The sequence below is a fragment of the Microtus ochrogaster genome, linkage group LG1, assembly GCF_000317375.1.
Source record: "Microtus ochrogaster isolate Prairie Vole_2 linkage group LG1, MicOch1.0, whole genome shotgun sequence".
Lineage (NCBI taxonomy): Eukaryota > Metazoa > Chordata > Mammalia > Rodentia > Cricetidae > Microtus > Microtus ochrogaster.
This window is the reverse complement of record NC_022027.1, coordinates 9211977-9234911: the sequence shown is the minus strand read 5'-3', so window position 1 is coordinate 9234911 and position 22935 is coordinate 9211977. Positions and strand designations below refer to the sequence as shown.

General features: G+C 40.2%; 1 protein-coding gene across 1 annotated transcript in view; it reads right to left on the bottom strand.

Annotated features, from left to right (window-relative positions):
- Abca13 (ATP binding cassette subfamily A member 13) overlaps window positions 1–22935 on the bottom strand; it is a 397315-nt gene that overhangs the window by 20126 nt on the left and 354254 nt on the right. The window contains exons 58-59 of the mRNA XM_013350751.1: window positions 20568–20671; window positions 13488–13580 (exon numbers count right to left, since the gene is read on the bottom strand). Of these exons, the coding sequence (XP_013206205.1) occupies window positions 13488–13580; window positions 20568–20671 (197 nt within the window). The remainder of the gene's footprint in view (window positions 1–13487; window positions 13581–20567; window positions 20672–22935) is intronic.

Here is a 22935-nt window from a genome sequence, read left to right as displayed (position 1 = left end):
TAAGAAGGAATTGAGAGGTAAAGGAAAGGCAGTAACAGGGAAAGGGAAGTGAATAAAATCAACATGTTACATATGTGTGTAAAACTATCAAAAATTTTTAAAAGAGACAAATGTATAGGGCTTAAAGTAAATTTGTGTTGGTGTAGGCCAGAAGTGAGAACACGGAAGGGTGACATCTGAAGAAATGGCACTTCTTTCTGAAATAATAAAATGTTTTACAATTAACACATGGAATGTGGTACACATATTTGCCAACCTATTGCAAGCTGTTCGATTATATATTTTATATTGGTGAATTCTATGATATGGGAAATATTCTCAAGAAATTTTGAGGTTGGAGAGATGGCTCAGTAGTTAAGAAAATGGGCTGCTCCTACAGAAGACTCAACTTTAGTCTCAGTTCCTTCATGAAGATTTTTAACCATTCACAATGCCAGTTCCAATTCTGGACTCCTCAGTCACTGCAATACATGTCATAATACATACATACATACATACATACATACATACATACATACATACATATACACACATACATGCATGCATATATACATATATACACACATACATGTATGCATAATACAGGCAAAAACCCTTACATGTAAAATAATAATAATAAATAAATCTCCTAAAAAAAGATCGCTGCTAAGTCCCCTTCAAAAGAATTTGCTAAAAAGCAATGAACAATAGACACAAGCTTATAAAATTGTTAGAAAATGTTTGAAGAATGATAGATTGTCAACAGGATCTTGGTTCTTTTATGTTATTTATGATCTTTGCAAGCAACTATGTGATATTCTTCCACTATGGGAAGGATTCCATGATTGTCTAAGACCTAACCATATGACCACATTTCACCCAATGGACAGTAACAGGTGTGATGTGACCAAACCTCTGCCCTTCTGGTACACATTGGCTGCCCATTCTTGAGCCTCAGTTTCTTTGATTCCAGAAGGATAAGGAGAGGGGTGGTTGGGGCCGCATCCCAGCTGTACCATGCCTAGCCAGCCATGCTCAGGAAATCTGTAGCATGTATGTAACAAGGTTTAATTGTCTACATTTTTATGTCTTCATTAAAATGAAACTCAAAATCAAATTTAGTGAAATGGTTTTAAATTATGAAACAAGGAAAGTTGAAAGATTCATGCACTTCCATACAAATAAATGTGGGGTGGTGGGTTGGTTGGACCAGAGTAAGTTCATCTCTCCAATCCCAGTTGGATTTACACTAAACCTATTATATAGCTCTGACCTAAAAAAAAATGCATTTTCTGGGCTCAGCTGCATTTTCTTGTGCTTTGACTATATTTCTAGTCAGGAATCACAATCATACAGGGGAGAACTTTTTGTGTCCCCTTTGATGTCTGCATTGAGCATTAATTCACGGCAGGCCAGAACGCATCTACACTGAATCTGGTGTTCCAGCCGAGAAGGTGACAGACTATTGCCAAGTCTGTGGCAGCAATTAGGGCTGAATCACACACCTGATAGTTCCTACTAATGGAGACACCAACTACAGACAGATGTGGGCCTGCTTCGAAAAACTACAAGTAAGAGTGGCTCACACACTGCTTTGGGAGAAAGTGGACAGCATCCTGTCTAGAGATAAAGGGGATCAGAGTGGAAGCATTTACTGAAGAGATTGATTGTTGTTATTTAATCCAGTGTCCACTAAACTAGGCAAAGTCCATTGCTTGCAGGGATGCCTCTGATTGATTCCTTGTTTAGCATTCAGTCATGGTGATGTGGAAAGAAATCTCATTAAGCAAAAGATTGCCATATGCTGGGGACCATTCATCCATTCTCTCATTCATTCATGTCTTCTACAAATATTTGGAGTCTGTGTGACCTACCATGTTCTATCCAAACATTGAAGAGAGGTAAACAAAAGCAAAAGTCTACCCCCCCCACAGTGTTATGGACACATGCTGAAAAAAAAAAAAAACCAGATGCCCAAATGAACACTATGTAATATGTAGTCTGTCTAGGTTCTTGTATGAGTGACAGATAACCTAAAATAGAAGGGATGTTTATTGATGGAAACTGCTCGTTCATACACACACACACACACACACACACACACACACACACACACACACAAATACATTTCACTGTGGTAAAATCACTTAAGAAAATGGAAGTGACATGAAAAGAAATCCACAATTAAGAGCCTGAGGTTCAAAATTGCCTTTTTTAATAGCTACTGTGTTTTGAGCCAACTGCTTTGCTCTTTTGGCCCTATTTTCACTATTATAATGATAATTGCCCATATCATAAAGATGGGTCAAGCTAATACACACGAAACATTTAGTAACTAAACAATAGCACTGTAGGGGTGTGGCTCTGATCTCACTCAACTGTAGAGTATGTTAACCCTGGCTGAAAGCTCTGATGAGGTAAGAAGAGGCACTAAGCATCCAACCTGCACTATTTTCCCTCCTGCTGTAAGAAAAAGCATCCATAAAGGAATCTCAATCTCCTTCTTCATTATGGATCATGCCAGTAACCCACCAAAGCCTACAAATGAGCATGTTCAGTACCCAGAATCCCCCTCTTCATATGTTAATTTCTCTAGTGACATCAGTATCTTCCCATCTCTGAAATCCCCATGTGTCACTTTTCCTTAGTCCCCACCAGTCTGCTGCAACGTTGTCCTGTCTTCAATGCCTCTTACTCATCACCGTCTAGTCCATACTTTGACAAAAGCAGCGACAGTTTGTTGTATTTAGTGTCCAACCAGAGAACGGAAATAGCTGTGACAGCTATTTTCTCTTGACCAGCCCTTTTTCTCACCGCCTCCATTTGTTTCCCCATTTTATCCCCAGAATTATAGCTTCCCAAGTGGAGAATTGATCTAAACATTATCCTGGAGTGAGTGCCACACTAATCCACTCCTACTCCATTTATAGTGTAGCTGCTAAGAAAATGACTCACGCTGTATTTTGTTATGCCTGTCTCTGATGTACATGTAATCTAGACACTTCCCTGCCCACAAAGTCCCTCTTACCAGCCCTTCCATCAGGCAGGCTGTATGCAATCCTCTTTCTTCACTCTTAGTCTACATGCACAGAACCTTTCTAATTTTCATTGCTCTGTCCACTCCACATACAACAGAGCTCAGGCCTCATTTGCCACTCAGTCTCCGGCAAACTGCACAAATGTGCAATGGTTTTTCCTGCATTAAAGAGAGATGCATCTCACAGCATAATGCTTGCCAGTCTCTTAGAGTCATGTCACAGGATAGCATGTCCTCAGTCCTCTGTCTAATGACACGCCACAGACTTGGTTTATTATATCAGGTATCATATCATCATCTCTGATAAAAGAGACTAACAAGCGTCTGTTAATTCACAGGAACCATGGTGAGGCTGAGTTCCCAGACCAAACGTCCATGCCTCTAAGCTGTCACTGGCCTCCATGATTTCATTTCCCATCCTCGTTGTGAGTGAAGTGCAGTCTGTTTACGAAAACACTGAGAAATAAAAGCCGAGTATTCCCTGCTGGTAAAGTGACAGCTCTTGGTGACATTTCTCATGATCTGAATTGCAAAGAATGGAGGTGTCTCATCAGAATACCCAGCAGGAGAAAGCCATGAAGGTGTGAAGCTCTTCCCGGGTGATTAGAACAACTTAATTCTGTTCATGCAACCTGACGCTGGGAGGACAGATGAGATAAGGCCTGAGTCAGCTGCTGTGAGAACATATTGCGGCCATGAAGCCATGTGTCTCTTCTTCAATAAAACTTTTCAACTAAAGAGACTAAATTGTGGATGCGTTGTAGCAATTGAGCTAGATGATGCTTTAAACCTAAGTAAAACACTTGAGAGAGGCATTCCAGAGTGCATGCGTGCACAGCTCTGCATCTCGGCACACGCCATTGCATGTGCTCATGTAGCAACTTCTGTCTCCATCTGTGAAGCTGCCAGACGCATACCGAATGATCTGTTTCACTTTTAAATGAGACAGTTTATTATTTGGTGATGGAGTCTTAATCGGAGCTTTTATGTTTATAGTAAGGTTTTATAGAAGCATTAAATCAAAGTCACCACAGTGGAGCATATGGTGTCACATAAGGTGATGTATTCATTTGCAGCTTCCCAGACAGTCAGAGCTCGTGAGCTCAAAGAGCAAAGCCATTCTTCTTAGGTTTGAAGAGAAAATCCACCAACCGCTTGCAGAAGACGATATTTCATGCTCATGCTAAAAGGCTAACAAAGATAGGTACAGTTGTAGCAGTTCTCCAAGCTTTATGTTTGGCAGCTCGAGACAATGAAAACTTTCATATTCACAAGGATTTTCTTTACATGTTTAAAACCTTTGTTATAGCTTATAACTAAACAACCTTTATTTTCTATCTACCCCAGGTCAGGAATAACTTGTACCAGTACACTTCAGATTATAAACTCCACAGTCAGAAGCATGCTGACTTTCCATTCCTGGGGGGACTGTTTACAACAGTCAGGCTTAAGTCTTCTTAAGTTGGTTCCAAGGCCAGAAAGGGAAGCAGGTGTATCCTGCAGCTGTTGCTGGTTCCCTAAAGGTGCTTTATGAGTGTGTTCAATGACGGCAGCTACCGGGGCTGTTGGAACTTGTCATGTTTTATAATGCGAAGAAAATTCGAGACTGAATCCCTAACTGCCTGAGACACAATATCAGTACCCAAAGAGGTTGGCATGCACATATGTGCACTTACCAAACATACACAAATGAGAGAGAGACAGAGACCGAGAAACTGCCTCTGAGGAGCTCACTCATAAAGTTGTCTCCACAATACACAAGGCTATTCAGAATAACGACACTGGTCATAAATGGAAGCTCCAGGGTTCCTAGAATTTAAGAATGCTCAACCTAATAACCCACCTTCAATGGAGGAAGTTGAGCAAATGGATGGTATTGTTGGGAAGCATTTCAAATTTTTTTTTTGGTTTTTGTTCTTTTTTACATCCACCTTATCTTAAGAGGCAATGTGTGCATCTTCATTTTTTTTTTTTTTTTTTTTTTTGGTTTTTCGAGACAGGGTTTCTCTGTGGCTTTGGAGCCTGTCCTGGAACTAGCTCTGTAGACCAGGTTGGTGTCGAACTCACAGAGATCTGCCTGCCTCTGCCTTCCGAGTGCAGGGATTAAAGACGTGCACCACCACTGCCCGGCTCAAGTCTACATTTCTTAAGACTTCATTATCACCAAAAAACTAAGAGAACCCAAGTACAGGTTACTATATGGGATTTAGTGGGGGAAATGTAAGGGTGGGCACACTTACCTAGGCCTTGTCTCCTTCTCTATCATCTGCTCCCTACATGTAGATATGATAAGGTGAACAATAGCAGATGTTTAGACTCCAACCCACTATAGAGACAAGAGTCAATAAACCAATGCCAATATCCAGCTATTGGATTTTCATCATACACAAAAGAAATATGGCCAAGTCAATGAACATGTATATATCAGAGTGTGTGATGCTCTTTTACTTGAAAAAAAATATGGCTCACAGCTTACAACAAAATGAATATTCAATTATATAGTGGAAAGGAGAAAGCTGCTTGAGGAAGTCCCAGAGGGGAAAGAGGTTGTTTTATTATTTATAATACCTTTTTATTATCACAAAGGTAAAAGATGGGGGCTTAAGAAATGATTCTGAGGTTCAGAGTGAGTATTGCTCCTTTAGAAGACCCAAATACAGTTCACAGCACCCATAACAGGCAGCTGACATCACCTCTATCTAGCTCCAGTTCTAGGATAATTTAAATCTAGGATAATTGCATTCACATGTACAAACACATAGACAGATACAAAAACACACATAATTAAAAAGTAATAAAATACATATTTTGAAAATGTGAAAGAAAGACACAGAATATAAAGAAAAATTTATTTTCCAAAGATGGGGAATGAATAAAAGGATGATGAATGTCTATAACATATAGACATTTTAAATAAATAGCTTATAAATGATCTCTCTCTTCAAGACATAAGAAATAAATGGAAGGATGAAGTCTTGATACTGTTGGAAAATGGTCTTGTACCCTGTAAAGTTTTGTCCCTTGTATTGGTTTAATAAAATGCTGATTGACCAGTAGCCAGGCAAGAAGTATAGGCGGATATGCCAAAGCAGGAGAACTCTGGGAAGAGGAAAGGTTCAGTCTGCTGTTATCACCCAGATGCAGAAGAAGCAAAATGAGAATGCCTCACTTATAAAAAGTATCAAGTCACATGGCTAACACAGACAAGAATTATGGGTTAATATAAGAGTTAGTTAATAAGAACCCTGAGCTAAGAGGCCAATGAGTTTATAATTAATGTAGGCCTCTGTATGTTTTTTTGGGACCAAATGGCTACAGGACCAGGCAGGACAGAAACCTTGGTTAGAAAATGGAGCCCAATATTCTCTTTTTTTTTCCTGGCTGCCCAGACCAAAATAAACACAGAAACTATAGTAATCACAAAACTGCTTGACCCATGAATTAGGCATATTTCTAGCTAGCTCTTACATCTTGAATTAACCCATTTCTATTAATCTGTGTATCATCCCCAAGGCTATGGCCTACCAGTAAGATTCTGGCATGTCCTTCTCCTTTGGCAGCTAGATGGCATCTCTCTGACTCTGCCTACTATCACAAAGATGTAAAAATACTGTCAACATGCAGATCAGCAAGGGAGAGATGCTAGTGTGCTTGTAACTGAAGACTCAGTAACAAGAACAGGTGCAAATCCACATCTGTATGGCTCTGGGGTGTGCTCAAGCAGTCAGGAAGACACTGATTCAGCTGTGAGCTCGAGAGCAGCTGAATCTTAGCCCCCAACAGGCATGATACACACCTAAGTAAGGATCAAAACAGGCTATACATCAAACAATGGAGACAAACGGATGCAGTTAAAATTCCAGCTCTTCTACTTATTACTGGTGGCCCAGAGAAAATGGTTCAACCTTTCTGTGACTCATTCTCTTTCTGCACCTGAAAAATGGTAGTCACAATAAAGAGTTAAGAATGAGAGAGAGGAATAACTTTTTTCTATATATGTGGTAATTTGAATATAATTGGCCCCCATAATCTTATAGGGAATGGCACTATTAAGAGGTGTGACTTTGTTGGAGTGGGTATGGTCTTGTTGGATGAAGTATATGTCACTGCAGGGGTGAGCTTTGACGTTTCCTATCCTCAGGATACTACCCAGTGCCTCAGTTGACTTCCTAGTGCCTGTAAGATGTGGAACTCTCAGAGATTCCTGCAGCACTACATTTGCCTGCATGCCACCACGCTCCCTGCCACAATAATGAGCTGAATTCACGAAACTGTAAGCCAGCCACCCCAATTAAATGTTCTTTGTGAGAATTGCCATTGTCATGATATCTCTTCGCAGCAATCAAAACTAAGGCAACATATAAAGCACTAAATCTGGCACAGAGCAAACCAAATACTGTTAAGAATTCATTGTTAATGCTTTACCAGCATGCATAGTGCTTTCTATTAAAATAGATGCTAATGCACATAAAAAAAGATATGCTATAGAGATTGGACTCCAGGAGAAAGGAGAGAGTGCATGGACTAGGGAAGAAAAAAAATTAAGATAATTAAAAATGACACAAGGGAGCACATCAGATCTGTGTGTAGCCCTTGAACGTTCACAAAAATTTTCCTTTGTCTGTAAATCAAAGAGAAGAGAAGGGGCCGTCTTCCAGGATCTACTAAATCTGAGGGAGATTGTCCCATCACATTTTAACCTTTCCTTCTCTAGAAGAAAACTTAACAACTTTGATGCAGGTGCTAAGAGGAAGCAAGCATCCTGGGAAGGAGAAGATAGATCAGGAAAGGAAATGTTCTCCAAAAACAGCCAAAGTCTGTGCAAAGAGTGTTTAAACAATGGCCAAGAAGAGAAGATAAAGAACACATCTGGGGAGGTCTCTGGAAAGATCTAACAAGTATGGCCATAGTCCTACAGTCTGGATTATGCATAGGGAGAACTTCTTGACCAAAGATTACAGGGGTTGGGGAGAAAGAAGGAACAGGGATGTCAAGGTGTAAGGTAGAAAAGCATGTAGCTTCCTTTATTAGCACTCACCCCTTAAACGACATAAAGAGCCCTGTCCATGTCTCTGGAAGCCATTGCCCATTTTGATGGATCCTCCCATTTCCACCACCTTCAGGATTGGGAGCAGTTAGTGCTAAGCAAAACCAGGAAGACTCAAAAAATTCTTTAAAATGATTCCCACCAGCAGAATTCTGTTGTTGGCTCCTTTTATTGAACGCATATAGAGTATATCCGTTACCAATCTGTTGGTGCGATCAAAAGTAACTTACAGAAGGAAGAGTTTATTTGGCATATTTTTCTAGAGGAATAAGAGTTCACCATGGCAGGCAAGTACAGCAACAAAAGGATGAAGCATGGAGATGAGAGATCACATGTCAACAATATAAGACAAGTAGAAAGAGAAACAGAACCTGAAATGGGGTACAACTATAAACCCTCAAGGTACCATCCCCTTGCTCAGTTACATACTTACCAGCAAGTTTCCATTACCTAAAGTTTCCATAACCTCCCTAACTAGCACTATCAACAGGAGATCAGGTGTTTTAATGTATGAGGCTATGGGTGACATTTCTCATTCAAAATACCACAAAGCTTTATAATATGATTTTTTTAATTTGGTCGAATCTCAGCTCTTAAATGCAGACAACATTTTTAAGACATCTTAATTTTCCAACTCTCAGGGTGCAGTCATTTTTTATCTACCTACAAGTACAACAGAAGATACTTATCAAAGTATAACATGAAGGCTTAGAGATTGAGAATAAAGTACCACAGCAATATTTAGGAAATGAGGGATAGGTGATTTCCATGACTATGTGAGCCTGCTAAGAAACCAAAGCTTAAACATTTTTGGACTATGTACATTCGTTCCTCTTGGTAGAGCTCTTCTGTATATTCCTAAGCCAAGGCTTCTAGCACAGGCTGTCACTGTCATCAAATAACACAGATGCTGAGCACAAAGTAATGCTGGGACAGATAAAAATCAAGGCCAGTGCTCTCCAGGAACAGGTAAGCAGCAAGTTCCAATGGGGTAGATTCAAGGTAATTAAACCGGGTCAAGCGGGTAAGATGGATGGGAGAGGCAATCATATACCAAAGGTGGAAAGACTAATGGTGCGAGGAGAAGGCAAAGGCACCATGAAAGTGATGGGCATCAGCAAGGCCAGAAAAGTGGGGCAGGAAGAATGATCCCGGGCATCTGTGATAGAACTACTGAATTGTCACTGGTGGGAGGAGGTCCATGAGACAGTGCAAGTCAGAACAGACTGAAGACGGATTTAGAAGAGCATGAGAAGACTCTTCAAGAGATCCTGCCCAAAGCAGTGTTCAAATCTATCAGTCCTTTGGCTTCAGGCAGTGTCCTTAAATCACACAGAGGGACCACACTGGTGCTGAGAGGAGAAATGGGTGTGCACCTCATGTGAAGCCTAGAGGCAATGTAAAGCAAGGTCAATCCAAGGCCCAAAAGAGAAGCCTGAAAAAAAGCACCCTCATTTAATTGTTCCTTTCCCCTGACTTGATCCCTTCTCTTCTCAGTCAAAGAGCAAGCCAAGGAAGACCAGGAACTATTTATTGCACAACCCACTTCTGGAAAGCTAAGTTCGGTACCTCCCAATTCAGTGCATCTAAATCTGTATATTTTCTGAGAACATGGAATAACGTACCAGTTGACACAGCCAAAGTCAGCCTATAGCAACCCCTCCCCAGACATTTGTCAATGCTTTTCTTTGTTACAGTTGGGTAGGACTGTTGTAGTAGGAGCTGGGAAACCTGTTAAGAATTTTACATACATAAGAGAGCTTCCAACAAAGAGCACAAGCAGGAATTATTTGACCTACAAGAAAAATAATGCCATTTGAAAAACCCTAGTCAAGGCCTCAAAGTCCAGAGCTGTTCCAGAAAATTTCTATATAGTGCTCTTCAGTTTATTATGCCTGAGGACTTCCTTTCATGATAACTTGGAAATCTATTTATTTTGCTGCTTGCTCTCCTGTTAGAATTCTCCAGTCATATTTTTTTTTTACAAAAAAAAACTAATGCAATCTAGTATTTAATCTTCCTTTTGGCAAATTTTTCTTTACCTCAAGGTCCAAGAGACATCCACATTCTTCAAACTTAAAGGTCTCTTTCTGAACAAACATCACAGTGTTTGTAGACACTCTAGGGTACATGTCCCATGAGCCCCTGTGATATCACCTGCCACACACAGGTCTGGTTCTGTCAAATTGTGAGCACAAAAATGGACACAGTGAGTTGGGCAAGTTCCAGACACTCTGCTAAGGAAATTATTAAATGTCAAAAGCAAAACAGCCTCAATTTTACTGAGAGCCCGCATGTTGATAACATTTCCTAAATTATAACTTGGGTAAAAACCAACCTCAGAGTGAAAATAAGAGCTTGCTTTCCACTCACACACCCTTGGTCAGGGGGTTACCTACTGCAGTTTCTCCTGGGCCATTGCCACAGGCAATGGTCATAATCACACAGAATTCTGTTTGAGTGGCTCACAGTCCGGGAGCATGTGCTAAAATCCATGACCTCTGAATGTTACAAATGAATGGTATTCAGAATGTGACTAAGCTGACAGTCACTATTGTCAGGAAGAGTAAACTCCACCAAAGGAGGGACAGCCCAGGACCTCGGCAAAGTCTGAGCAACATACCATCTTCTGTACATGGTCCCCTAAGGCTCATCTCCAACGATCCTGGCACAAGTCATTGTGTTGATGTTGTGTGTTCCAATGTTATGGTGACTGTGGGCCTTACTAGTTCTTGATGGGCTTCCCTTTCTAGGAGCGGCCAGCTTTTCAAGATAGCAAAGTATCTAGTACAAACTCATTCATGAAAAGAAACCAGCTGGTGCGATTCCTGCCATTCCATCATCTTCCCACTGGGAGTTCATAACTGGTCTATCGTTCATCTGCCCTTTAAACTAGAGCCACTACACACCTAGTTATATATAGCCCTTATATGCCATAGTCTGCCAGTCCCATGCCCGACTGTTCCATGTTACTTGTTTCTAATAGAAGCACAATAAAGGCCCTTGTGCATATTTTTTAATAACTTTGTTGGGTGAGACTCTCATATGTTTTTCCACCTGGCCTGTGTGGTCCCTCTCTGTTTGGGGACCTTTGAATAACACATTATCTTTTCACAGTCTTTTTCCGGCCCACGGAACTTTTAAAGCAGTGACTAGTTGGAGCAAGCAATAGAGTGGGCCGCGGTGTCTAGACGGCAACAGGAGAATGGGTATGTATTGTTAGGGGACCTTCTCTGATTCTCAGGGAAATGCGAACTGTGGTGGGATCCTAGAGAATGAATTCATATATACATGGTAAGAGGGACAATCACGATAGCAATGGGACACTATGTATGGGGAACTTGACCCACTATCAACAAAGGATGGGCAGGAAAGTCAGTGCCATGAAGTGACGCAGGGGAATACCCTGTTCCTAGGATCTGCCCTACAGAGTCAGGGAGGTGGGCTAGGGATGAGAAGAGTGAGCTCTTTACTCCTGGCAGAGTGTTACTAATATCTACTTCCTTTTATTTCCAAGGATGAGGAAGAGGAAGAAGGATCCCTACATTAGTTTCACATGGTGTTCCTGACTCCTAGGTAGAGAAATCCAGGAATGATCCCTTACTTTTTTCTATCACAACAGGATTTGTATGTGTTTATTTCTTGTACATTTGTTACAGGAGAACATAAACTGCATTCTTAAAACCTGTATTACCATTAGTATTCCAGTGGCTATACCATAAACTAGTTTTAGCTGAATAAACTCTATAATGTATATCCACCAACAATTCAGCATCAACTTACAACTCACATCAGGACCAAAATTTGAAATGGCTAGAAATTGTTGAGACTGCAGATGGTTTCAGCTAGCAGAAGAGTCCTCCTGTGGGCTTCTTTGCACTGACTTCTGTGGCCAACTTTAGCTAGAAGCAAAAGGCAGGCAGCCAGACTTGACTATAAATCACCTGACAATAAGGAACGGGCTATAGAGCTTTACATAAGCATTCATAAAGGTTAGAGAGTGTGGAGTATTCTTTTCTTCCGAAGATACTTAGTACAGGTATACAGAGCACACAGTGGAGGCAGCCTCTAACAGGTTCATCTGGCAAATGGTTGACCAGAGGCACGAGAAACAGCAAGGTGGACTTTCCCTCCACAGTACTGCCTCACTTGAAGCCGCTAGAAGCATGTCACCCACCCCTCACGTGCTATTTCTATCCTCAGTGTTATGGTTTCCATAAAGTAAAAGTAGTTACACACTACATGTATCTGTAACTAGCAGGTACATATAACTGCCAAGCATGCATACATAGCAGGTAAATATAACTGTCAAGAATGATGAGTGGTTCTAACCCAAAAAGTACTAAAAGAAAGTGAAGAGGTTTATCAACCTAAAAGATTATGTCATTCTGTAGACAGAAAAGGAGTGGATCCAGATGTAGGTTGGAAGAGGAACTGAGAGGAATAGAAACAGAGAAAACTAAAATTAGGATATACTGTGTGATAAAAGCATTTATTTTCAAAAACAGGAAAAACTATATTTTTCCTACAAAAATTATGATTAAACAATGTAGAGGAAATTAGAAGGTCACTCTGTAGAGAGGGAGAGAGTGCTTACTACTCTATCAGAACGCCAGAGTTTATATCTCAGCACCACTGACAGCATCAATTACACTGGATGGCTCACCAAAATGTGTAATTCCAAGTCCAAGAGATCCAAAGTCCCCTGTGGCCTCTATAGGCTCCTCCACACACATGTGCACACACCCTTGCACGTGCGCACACACACACAAGGAAAATTATTCAAGACATTCTAAAATATATGAGCTATAACAAGATATAAAGTGTTCAAAAACCCTCATAAGAAAATAAGCTTCCAAGGACCGAATGAAAAGAAGATAGAGCGATGGTTAATGGGGATAGGTCTAAGAGATTCAAGAACAAAAAGTCTTTGGTTCTTCATCAGTCATAACAAAATGGGACCACAGTGACCCTCCTTTACCCTCCTATGTTGTCAGACATCTTTCCAAACAACATCTTGTGGGAAAGCGGGCACTCTGATGCACTTTGACTGTGGGAGACACATATAGTGGCACCACCTTTGGACGAAGCACTCTGTGTGTAAGGTGGTCATTTTTCCTCCAGACTTTGTCTGGACCCTGCAATCATCTTCTCCTCACTGCTTTTGTCAGAACAAATGAGGGCACAGTGCCTCCTGGGAAAAAGGAAGCAAAATAGTTTTAAAGAAACTGCCTGGGAATTGCTGTCTTTGACTTGATAATTATAGTTATTTTAACTGGCCCTAAGTTTCCCAGAATCCCCATCCACTACTAGATGTCAGGAGAAATTAATTGGAGCAAACAGTTTGGAAAGAGCCTTTGTTGCAACAGACGTCATGCTGCTGGATTGGCAGGAATCATTGAAACAGACAAAGAAACTCAGTACCTGTTCTTGATGTGCTGAGGGGGGCCGAGACACCTGAAGCTGCCGTCCACCATGATGGCTAGCCTGGTACACAGCGCCTCACACTCTTCCATGCTGAGAGGAAATAAAAGCATAGAAATAAGCCATATCATAAAGGTATGAGCCCTGTTCAAGCATCAGAAATAAAAAGGAGGCAAAAATACCACTGGTTCAAATTAAGTAACTTTTAATATAGAACACTCATGAAAATGAAACAACATGACTTGAATATTCCTAAGATTTTATTTAGACAGCCAACTTAGTGAAGGTCATTAGCTTATCTATGTGCCTGGAAGAACAGTTGACAATAAAATATACAGGAAAGAATCATTTAGCAATCATCAAAAATACAAAAATGTATGTACAGGGGATCTTAAATAATACATGAATTCTTTACAAAGAGAATGACAAAACTTTACTGACAAGCGAAAAATAAATAAATCTTGAGTCAATGAAACAGGGGAAAGTATTTCAAAAATAGGAAACTGTTATAATATGGAAACGAATAGAAGATGAGCCCGCTATGGGTGATCCAGTACAAAGGGGTCAGCCTGGAAACCGTGTACACACAAGCAACAAAATGAATTCATTAGGCTGTATTTACACATCTGTGCAGACATAGAGAGAATATGTATGAGTGTATCAATATTAAAGAAAAAGAGGTTATCAATTTGGGACTCAGGAGGTGACATGAGAGGGGCTGGAGAGAAAGTACCTGTGTACGCCTGGAGGGAGGAAAGGAAACGAGCAAAGTGACGTAATTCTACTTTAATAAAGAATGTATAGAAATTTAAAAGAAAAACATTTCATTAAAAAAATCCCTCCCACTTTTAGAAAAAAATTTTGTTTTAATACCATGTAAAATATGAAACAAAATACTAGAGACAAACTTTTAACTTGTAACTATAAATTACATTATTCTAATATTCAGTATAGAATTGTAAAGGTTTACAATTCATAATTGTTATAACTATGATTCACAAATTATAATGTGGATGGAATATAATGCAAATCAAAATGCAATCAACCCCATGAAGATGCTGGAAATGTTAAATTTAAAATTAGATAAAAGAAACTGTAGAAAAAGTTTTGAGGGAAGACAGCGCTAGAAGCGGCTGTTACAATGCTGGATTACAAAGAGGAAACATGTTAAATTTATACCAGAAAACGGCATTAGAACAAAAGGGCTCCAAACATACCGTAGGTAGTACAAATGCAGAAATGAGTGAGTACGGGGTGCACTTTCCAAACATAACAGCAGTGGAAGAAACTCTGGAAGGGATTCTGGATACACTTGACAATCCAAAATTCCAGAGTTCTAACAAAGGTGTCAAAACACAGTGATAGCATTTAAAAGAGACTGCAGAATACTCCTTAAAGGGGACGTTTATGTCACATCCTTCCTCCCAAGGTTTAGGGATCATTGTGCTGGGAGCCAGAGGCTCTAGCTGGCTGCAAGGAAAGAGAGTCTTCCAAACACAAGAGGGCAGGTGCACATATGAACTCATGGTGATTATGACAGCATGCAGAAAATCCATAAAGTCAAAGCCAGACAAAACCCCAGCATGGAAGGGGAACGTGGGCACAAGGTTCTTCTCCTCGCTGCTAGGTTTCCTTTAATGGGATGGCTCTGAGAAAGCCAACTATGCTCCAGTGGGTGACCAGACTCCCAAAACTACATAACTAGAACAAGTTGGGCTTTATGGACTGGAAAAAAAAACCAAACAAACAGAAAACAAGGACACAAAGTTGAATGGGTAATGAAGGCAAGGGGAGTCTTGGAGGAGCTGATATTGTCTGAAATTCTCAAAGAATTAATAAATATAAAAATCCACTTTAGCAAACTAAATATTTGCTAAACAATTAAAAAAAAACATATCAACAAAGCAACAGACAGAACACGAGCTGTTCGATCCCTAGTTCTGTGTCTAAATGAAAATGTCTTTCCCCCTCTATTCCATTTCCAATGAAAACAGTGAGTTGTTCAATCAACAAATGACCAGTTAGTTACAGACATTTTCTCAGAAACTCAAAATGCGTTAATCTCATATGCAGACAGTAGAGTAAAAATGCCATAAATTTTGAAAAAGTATATTTCACAAAGATTTCTTTTCTAGGAACTTGGAAATGTAGACTGTGATTATATAATCACTTATTATACCAGTAAGTAACCTAGGAAGTCCCTGCCCTGTGGAGACCTCAACTCAGGTCTACTCTTTCCTGGACTACCTCACAGGAAGGAATTTCAAGTGACTCAGAGTGAAGCAAAATAAGAAGTTCATTAAGAAGCCCGAGAGACACATTGGAGACTGGAACCAAGTGCCATGGGTTGGCCTGAGAGAACACAGGCAACAGTGCAGGAGGTTTTTTAAGCAAATGGTTTTCTCTGGCTAGCTCTTTTCTTGTTCATATACTTTTGTAGAACTGGGAACTAAATCCAGAGCCTTGCGCCTGCTAGACAAGCACTAGACCATCAGATGAAACCCCAGCTCTCTCTTTACTTTCCTTTTTTCTTCCTTTTTTATTGTTTTTATTGTGCTATACATTTTTCTCTGCTCCCCTCCCTTCCTCTCCTTTCCCTTTCTATCCTCTCCTGTAACCCCCATGCAACCAATTTACTCAGGAGATCTTGTCTTTTTCTCCTTCCTATTTAGGTCCATGTATGTTTCCCTTAGGGTCCTCTTTCTGTTGTCTAGGTTCTCCAAGGTTGTGGATTGTAGGCTGGTTTTTCTTTGCTTTCTGTCAAAAAGCCAGTTATGAGTGAGTACATATTTTATTTGTCTTTCTGGATAGTTCTCACTAAATTGCCCAAGCTGGATTTGAACTCACTATGTAACCTACAAAGGCAGTTCAAATTAATTTCAATCGTCCAGCCTCTAGAGTTACTGTGATAGTATGTCAGTGTCACCAGAAAACCTCTGTTTCCTTAACTAACTTAAATTTAACATGTCTTATCATATTAAAGATGCTATTGTCGGAAGGACACAAAGTTATTTTTACATTAATATCTTAAATGAACTTTGGACACATGAAGGATTACATCATTGTCCGTCTGAGCTTCAACATTAGAGTGAATGACGTGGCAGGTCTAAGTGGACTATACCACAGTTCAGTATCTGTGGGTACAACAAAATCTGAGCCCAGAGCTCAGGGCAGAGAATTTAATTTGATTGTCTTTTCTAAAAAGAAGAAAACACAAAGCCTAAGATTGGCCAACAGTGAAACCAACCATGGGTCATTTACTTAAAAACAAAATGAACATGGACTTTCTTCCCTGGGTGGTTATCCTGCATGGTATTGATAAGCAATGAGGGGGTAGACTGGGATTTAAAGGCCTGTACTGGAACTTTGGCATCAGTACTGGATGAGTAGGAGAAAGCCAAATGTCCTTTCCAGGATGGACAATTATCAGTCCCTCCCACTCATTTCCTGCCTTATGTTTGCCCAAGAATGCTGTGTGTTAAGGCATCCGCAGAGGAAAATATTGCATCAAAATCACAGGATCATACAGGCCTCCCTCATTTTCATTCACACAGAGTTATTCACATCTTTATATCGGATGAATAGGGAGAAATCAATCTGTATGTATGCAAATGTAGAATATTGGCGTGAAAGCAAATGAATAGGAGGTTTTAAAAGGGAAACCTCAGTGATAAGTGGTCTCTTTGAGAGAATAGTTTACATTAATTACATATATTATGAGAAATAAAAAGAATTTTCACCATTATACTACTCTACCCATCTAAGGACCATGGTTGGACATCAAGAACCATGCCTGCATCAGCAACAGATGCAAGCAGAGTCAGTATATCAGTGTGCAATTGCTGAAACTCCACAGCAGTACGAACATCTACAGCAAGAATACATGCACATTATTATAAAGTCAAATAACTATCAAATTCACTTGTTTCAGCAAAATAAATAGTCCTTTGGAAGGCAAAACAGAATAGAAACAAAAACTCAGGTGTGGCCCTTTGGGTTACATCTGAGTGAGAAAATTACCAGATTATTGTCCCCAAAACCAACAAGAAATTTGGACATGACTAAAAACGAAACGATTTCACAACTGCAAGAATGGAGCAACGGTAATGTAGCATGTGACTCTGTAAAGATGATGCCAAAAAAACCTGACAAAGTAAGAACATGTTCACCTGTGGCCTAGTGTGGGCCACTATCCCCCTGCTTAGATTCAGCATAGGCCACTGAGGGCAGGTGAGGACAGGCCAGGAGATGAGCTGAAAAACTCGACAGGAACCTACACCCACATCCAAGGTGAGAGAGGGAAAATTCAGAAGACTTAGAGATACGCAGAAACTATCCAATCTTGGAATAAAATCCAGAAAATAAAATAAAACAAAATGGGGAAATATTAAATTAAAATATGGCAATAGCTACAAACTTCTCTTCAGTGTCCAGAGATGTGCTGTCATCTAACAAGTCCACTCTTCAACAGAAAGGCTTTATGGAAAATAGACTGTAATTCCTCTATTGACCCCTGTTATAGGCAATTTAAAGTCTTCTAATAAATTTTAAATGGTAGAAACCAACCTTTCTCCAAGCCTACCAGGGTTAAATTTAAATGGTGGAACAGGAAGAACTAGGAAAATTTCCAAAAACATTGAAAATTAAAGAACATTTCAAAATAAACTGAGTATCAGGAATAAACCACAGGGGAGACTAGGAAGTGTGTGTGGATGAATGAAAGGTTCAGTAATAGAAAAAAAAGATGGAGAAGTCACACACCTTGTTGGCCATGCCTCAAAAAATGCCCTGTAATGGGATAGTCCTGTGAGCTGAGGGCAAGAGCAGGTCCCAACATGCAGAGGAAGACTGCTCATCACAGAGAATTGATTACCCACAACACTCCCTCCATAACGCAATGGGGAATGAGTAGTTTTCCCACAAGACAGTTCTGGAACAATTAGATAGCCACATGCATAGCAGTGAGTTGAGATTCTTTCATTATATTCTATATAAACATAAATAGCCTTAAGTATAGCAAAGATTATTAAAAGCTAGCAGTATTAACCTATCTTAGAACAAGTGTTCTCATGAATTGAAAGCCAAAAGTTCATAGCTATAATTTCTACAAACTATGAAAACATAGAACAGTTAAAATTAATAGGAAAACCTTAAATATTAATATTCCCAAAGACAGTTATAGACTAAGAGAAAGCATTTAAAAGCATACATCCAAGAAGAGATTTTACCACAGGATCTCAGTATGTATAACCTCTTCTACCTAAATAATAAAACATAAATATAAGGTCACAAAAATAGAAGATGAAAAAGATAATCCTGAGGGCCTTGTGGTAAAGGTTTATATTCCCAGTGACTTGGGGGGCTAACTAACATAGAGAGAACACAGTTTTAAGGCCATCCTGAATTAGGGAGGAAATTGAAGGCCAGCCGGGGCAACTTTGAAACTTTGCCTCCAAATAAAGGGTAAATGAGAGGTGAGAATGTTGCTCAGTGGTAAATCACGTGCCTAGTGTGTGTCGGGCTCTAGGTTTAACTGGTATTGCTACCAAAAGAAAAGAGGGATTCTTCGCAAGTCAAACACGAGCTCATTGCACAGTCCAACAAATCTAGCTACTTGGCATTTACTCAAAAGGTCTGAAAAACATCCACATAAAAACCTGCACATGGATGTTTATAACAGCTTTGCTCGTAATTACCCAAACTTGTCAGTAATCAAAGCATCTGTCAGTATGTGAGCGGATACATAAACTCCGGCACAGCCAGACAATAGAATAGTGCTCGCTGTTGAAAGGCAACGGGCTTATTAACAAGGAGAAAATGAGTGAAACAGGAAAAGAAGCCAGACGTGAAATGCCTGGGTGGGATTCCAGATGTGTGACTTCTGGATAAGGCACAACTATACAGGCAGTAAAATGTCTGATTGCCAGAGGTCGGGAGAAGGAAGGACGAACAGGGGAACATGAGGAACTTTACAAACAATGTAGGAAGCTAAGGCTATATCTTAGGATTGGGTATTTTTCCAAAGCCATGGAATGCCCAACACTATAAACATGGATTCAGATGAAGATGTTATATGTCTCTGGGGGTTTGCTCACTGTAGCAAATGTCCCACTCCAAACAGATAAATGTTTATTTCTTTTTTTGAGCTATTACTTCTCATGTATGTATTTCTGTGTGAATATGGGCACATGCATACTATGGCATGTTTATGGAGATAAGAAGACAGCTTTTAGGAGTTGTTTCTCTTGCTCAATTGTGGGTTTGGCAAACAAATTTGGGCCCCAATAAATGTACAAGTAGATTTACCCACTGAACCACAGTGTCATCCTTATTTCTTAAAGTATCAGTCATGCACTATTCAGCAAGAATAAAGAAGGAACTACTGGCATGTGCCTGGATAAGCATTAAATGCTCTCTAAATGAAAGTGGTCAGATCCAAATGTGTTATATAATTCTATTAATATGAAATGCCCATAAACGCCAAATTTCAGATCTTAACAGTTCCTGACACCTTACTTATAGCACACTTTAGTTAAACATGGAAGGAAAGTCAAGCTTAAACTTATAACCTGTTCTTCATTTCATCTTCAGGGTTGTCATTAACCAAACTCTATCACTCTCTGAGTAATGGCTTCATGAAATCTCCATTTGTATTGCTGCATGGCACATAGGGGTTTCATCAGGTTGAGAGGGGGACTCTGGTAGGGAATTCTAACTACTCAATTAATTCTGTAATAAGGTCCAGTAGCATCTGGGCAGGCATCTCAGATGATTTACAGTTGGGAACAGGGGGGTTCTGGGTAGAAAGGAATTAGGGAATCCTAAAGAAAGGCAGACAAAGTTCAGCCAGCCCTCACCTGAGCATCACAGTTTGAGTGGATATATAGTCACCATTCATGGAAAGGCTCACTTCTAACCCACTCCTCTGTAGACCTTGACCACCTGATATAACCCCTCTAGGTTTAGTCTCCAGAAGGTTCCTGGGATTGCAGACTAATGAAGACATTTGTGTCATTCTCTGGGTGATGTCATTGCTCCCAAGCCTCGCTCTGGAACTGGCAGTCAGAGGGGACAGTTCACCTGTGAGAGGTCAGCACCGCAGCACAGCCATCCCGAACCTCCTGCGTTATGGTTTGCCACAGATACCGCTTAGAGCAGGGGTCCATCCCAGAGCTTGGTTCATCCTGAGAGGAAGAAAACACACACGGTGGTGGTCATTTGGTGAACACAGACAGGAATGGACATCTACTATCACATGAATACAGACCCTGGCAGGGAGAGATACAGACAACCCTGCTGCTGAGAGAGAGAGAGAGAATCAGCTGTCTTCAGGAACAAACTTTCTGATAAGTTATCCAATCCCAGGCTGTCATCCCCCCAAAAATACAATATGAGCAACACGGATGGACTCAGTAGGGTGTGTGCATGTGTATGTGAATGTGTATGTGCGTGTGTGTGTGTGTGTGTGTGTGTGTGTGCATGCATGTCACTGACAATTATAATTAAAGATTCAGTGGGGGTAGATACAAAACGAGTTACAGGAGGGAAATCACACCTGCATATCAACTCTAAAACTCAGAGAAACAAAGAGCAGAAGAAAAGTTTCTGGAGGTGGAACATGGGAAACTGGGTAGACACTGGCCAAAGGACAGAACACTTCAGTTAGTTAACCAATCAGAATCAAGTCAGGACTGCAGATTTCTATGGCTGGAATGTTTTGTGCTCTCCAAATTGAGAGATAGTCCCCACAAAAACTGGACCTGGAGGTGTGATTTTGGGAAGTGATTGTATTATAGAGATTCTACCCTCATGGGTGCCACTGGTTTACCTATGAAAGAAGGTGTTAGACAGGCCATCCTTTTTTGTATTTGTGACTTCTGCCACACGAAGACACAACATTTCTCCTCTCTAGAGGATGCACAATTGGAGCCATCTTGAAAATGGATTATTGTCACATACCTGTATGCGCCCTAATCCAGGACGTCCAACCTTTAAGACTTTCAACTTCTAGAACAGTAAACAATGAGTCTCTGTTCTCTGAGTGACCAAACCTGATTGATAGTGGGAAAACTGAATTGACAGGGTCTGTAATCAACAGGACTGTGTTGAGTGGTTAGAATTTTATCCTCACCACCTGATGTCACTATGTGGGGTTATTCAGCTTGGCTGTGGTCATCGTTACAAATGTAATTTTATAGTAAAACATCACACTGTATATTTTATTTATTTAATTTATATTGCTCATATTTATCAATGATTCTTCAGTAAAACTGAAGGGAGGGGAGAAATTTTCACACCAGCCTTGTTTCTCCCGGCGATCCGGTAAGGAAAGCCAAATGTGATGTTTTTAAAATGAAACCTCTACTTCCATAAACTTTCAGAATGGCCTCCACCAGAAAGATATATGATAGTAGAAAAGGCATCATTTATTGAAAAACAGCAAATAAATTGAAGTTTCTTGGAACCTGAAGCTTTCCTCTTCAATAAACTCTCGAGTACTTGTTATCGGAGCCACTTTTAAGGGAAGTCTAGCCCAGCTGTGTGATGCATGTCTGTGCTTTTTGCAGCTAGGGAAAACTAAGCATATATCTCTTAAGAGCTTCTGGCCATCAACTTTCCCCAAAGAGGAAAGCAGAAGGGGAGTGGGGGAGGAACACTGAACAGGAAAACGCACGCGTGGTCTTTTCTGCAAATCAAGTGATGTATATGTTCTGATGAAAAAGTAAGAAAATAAAAAGTGGGAGCTGGTATTGCTCAGGCAGAAGGTTGAGTGGGTTATTTTAAATCTTTCTGGATTTTGTGCACTTCTTGCCTCTGTGGAGAATGTCAAAGGCATTACTTTAATCTAATGATTTGAATGTCACCATCATCACAGTAACTTGCAGGGCACTGGGTGACATACTTAACATGGATTAATTTACTGCTTTCAACATCTCTAAGAGACAGACACAATTAAGAGTACTGTTTTGTGACAAGGAGACAATAGGCACACATGTTCAAGGACACACTAAGGAACTCTAGTAGCACATCTAAACCTGGTCACTTAGCCACTGTGCCAGAGTTCTGGATACTCAGAATGAGAGGGAATGAGGACATGGGAAAGAAGAAAACCTTGGGTATACAATGAGCCAAGGAAATGGCTCTGGGGTAGAGGTCCAGTGGAATGAGGAAACATGCCAGGCCTAGACAAGTGTAAGAACATTCATTGAAAAGTGATGAATGCCAGTGATCGCTACACTCAACCCAACCTGCCTCATCGTGACAGGATAGTGTCATAGCAGAATGGGACAAGGGATGATAGATGATAGATAGATAGATAGATAGATAGATAGATAGATAGATAGATAGATAGGAAATAGATAGATAGAAAGATAGATAGATAGACAGACAGACAGACAGACAGATAGATAGATAGTAGATAGATAGATGGATTTCATTATGATCAATA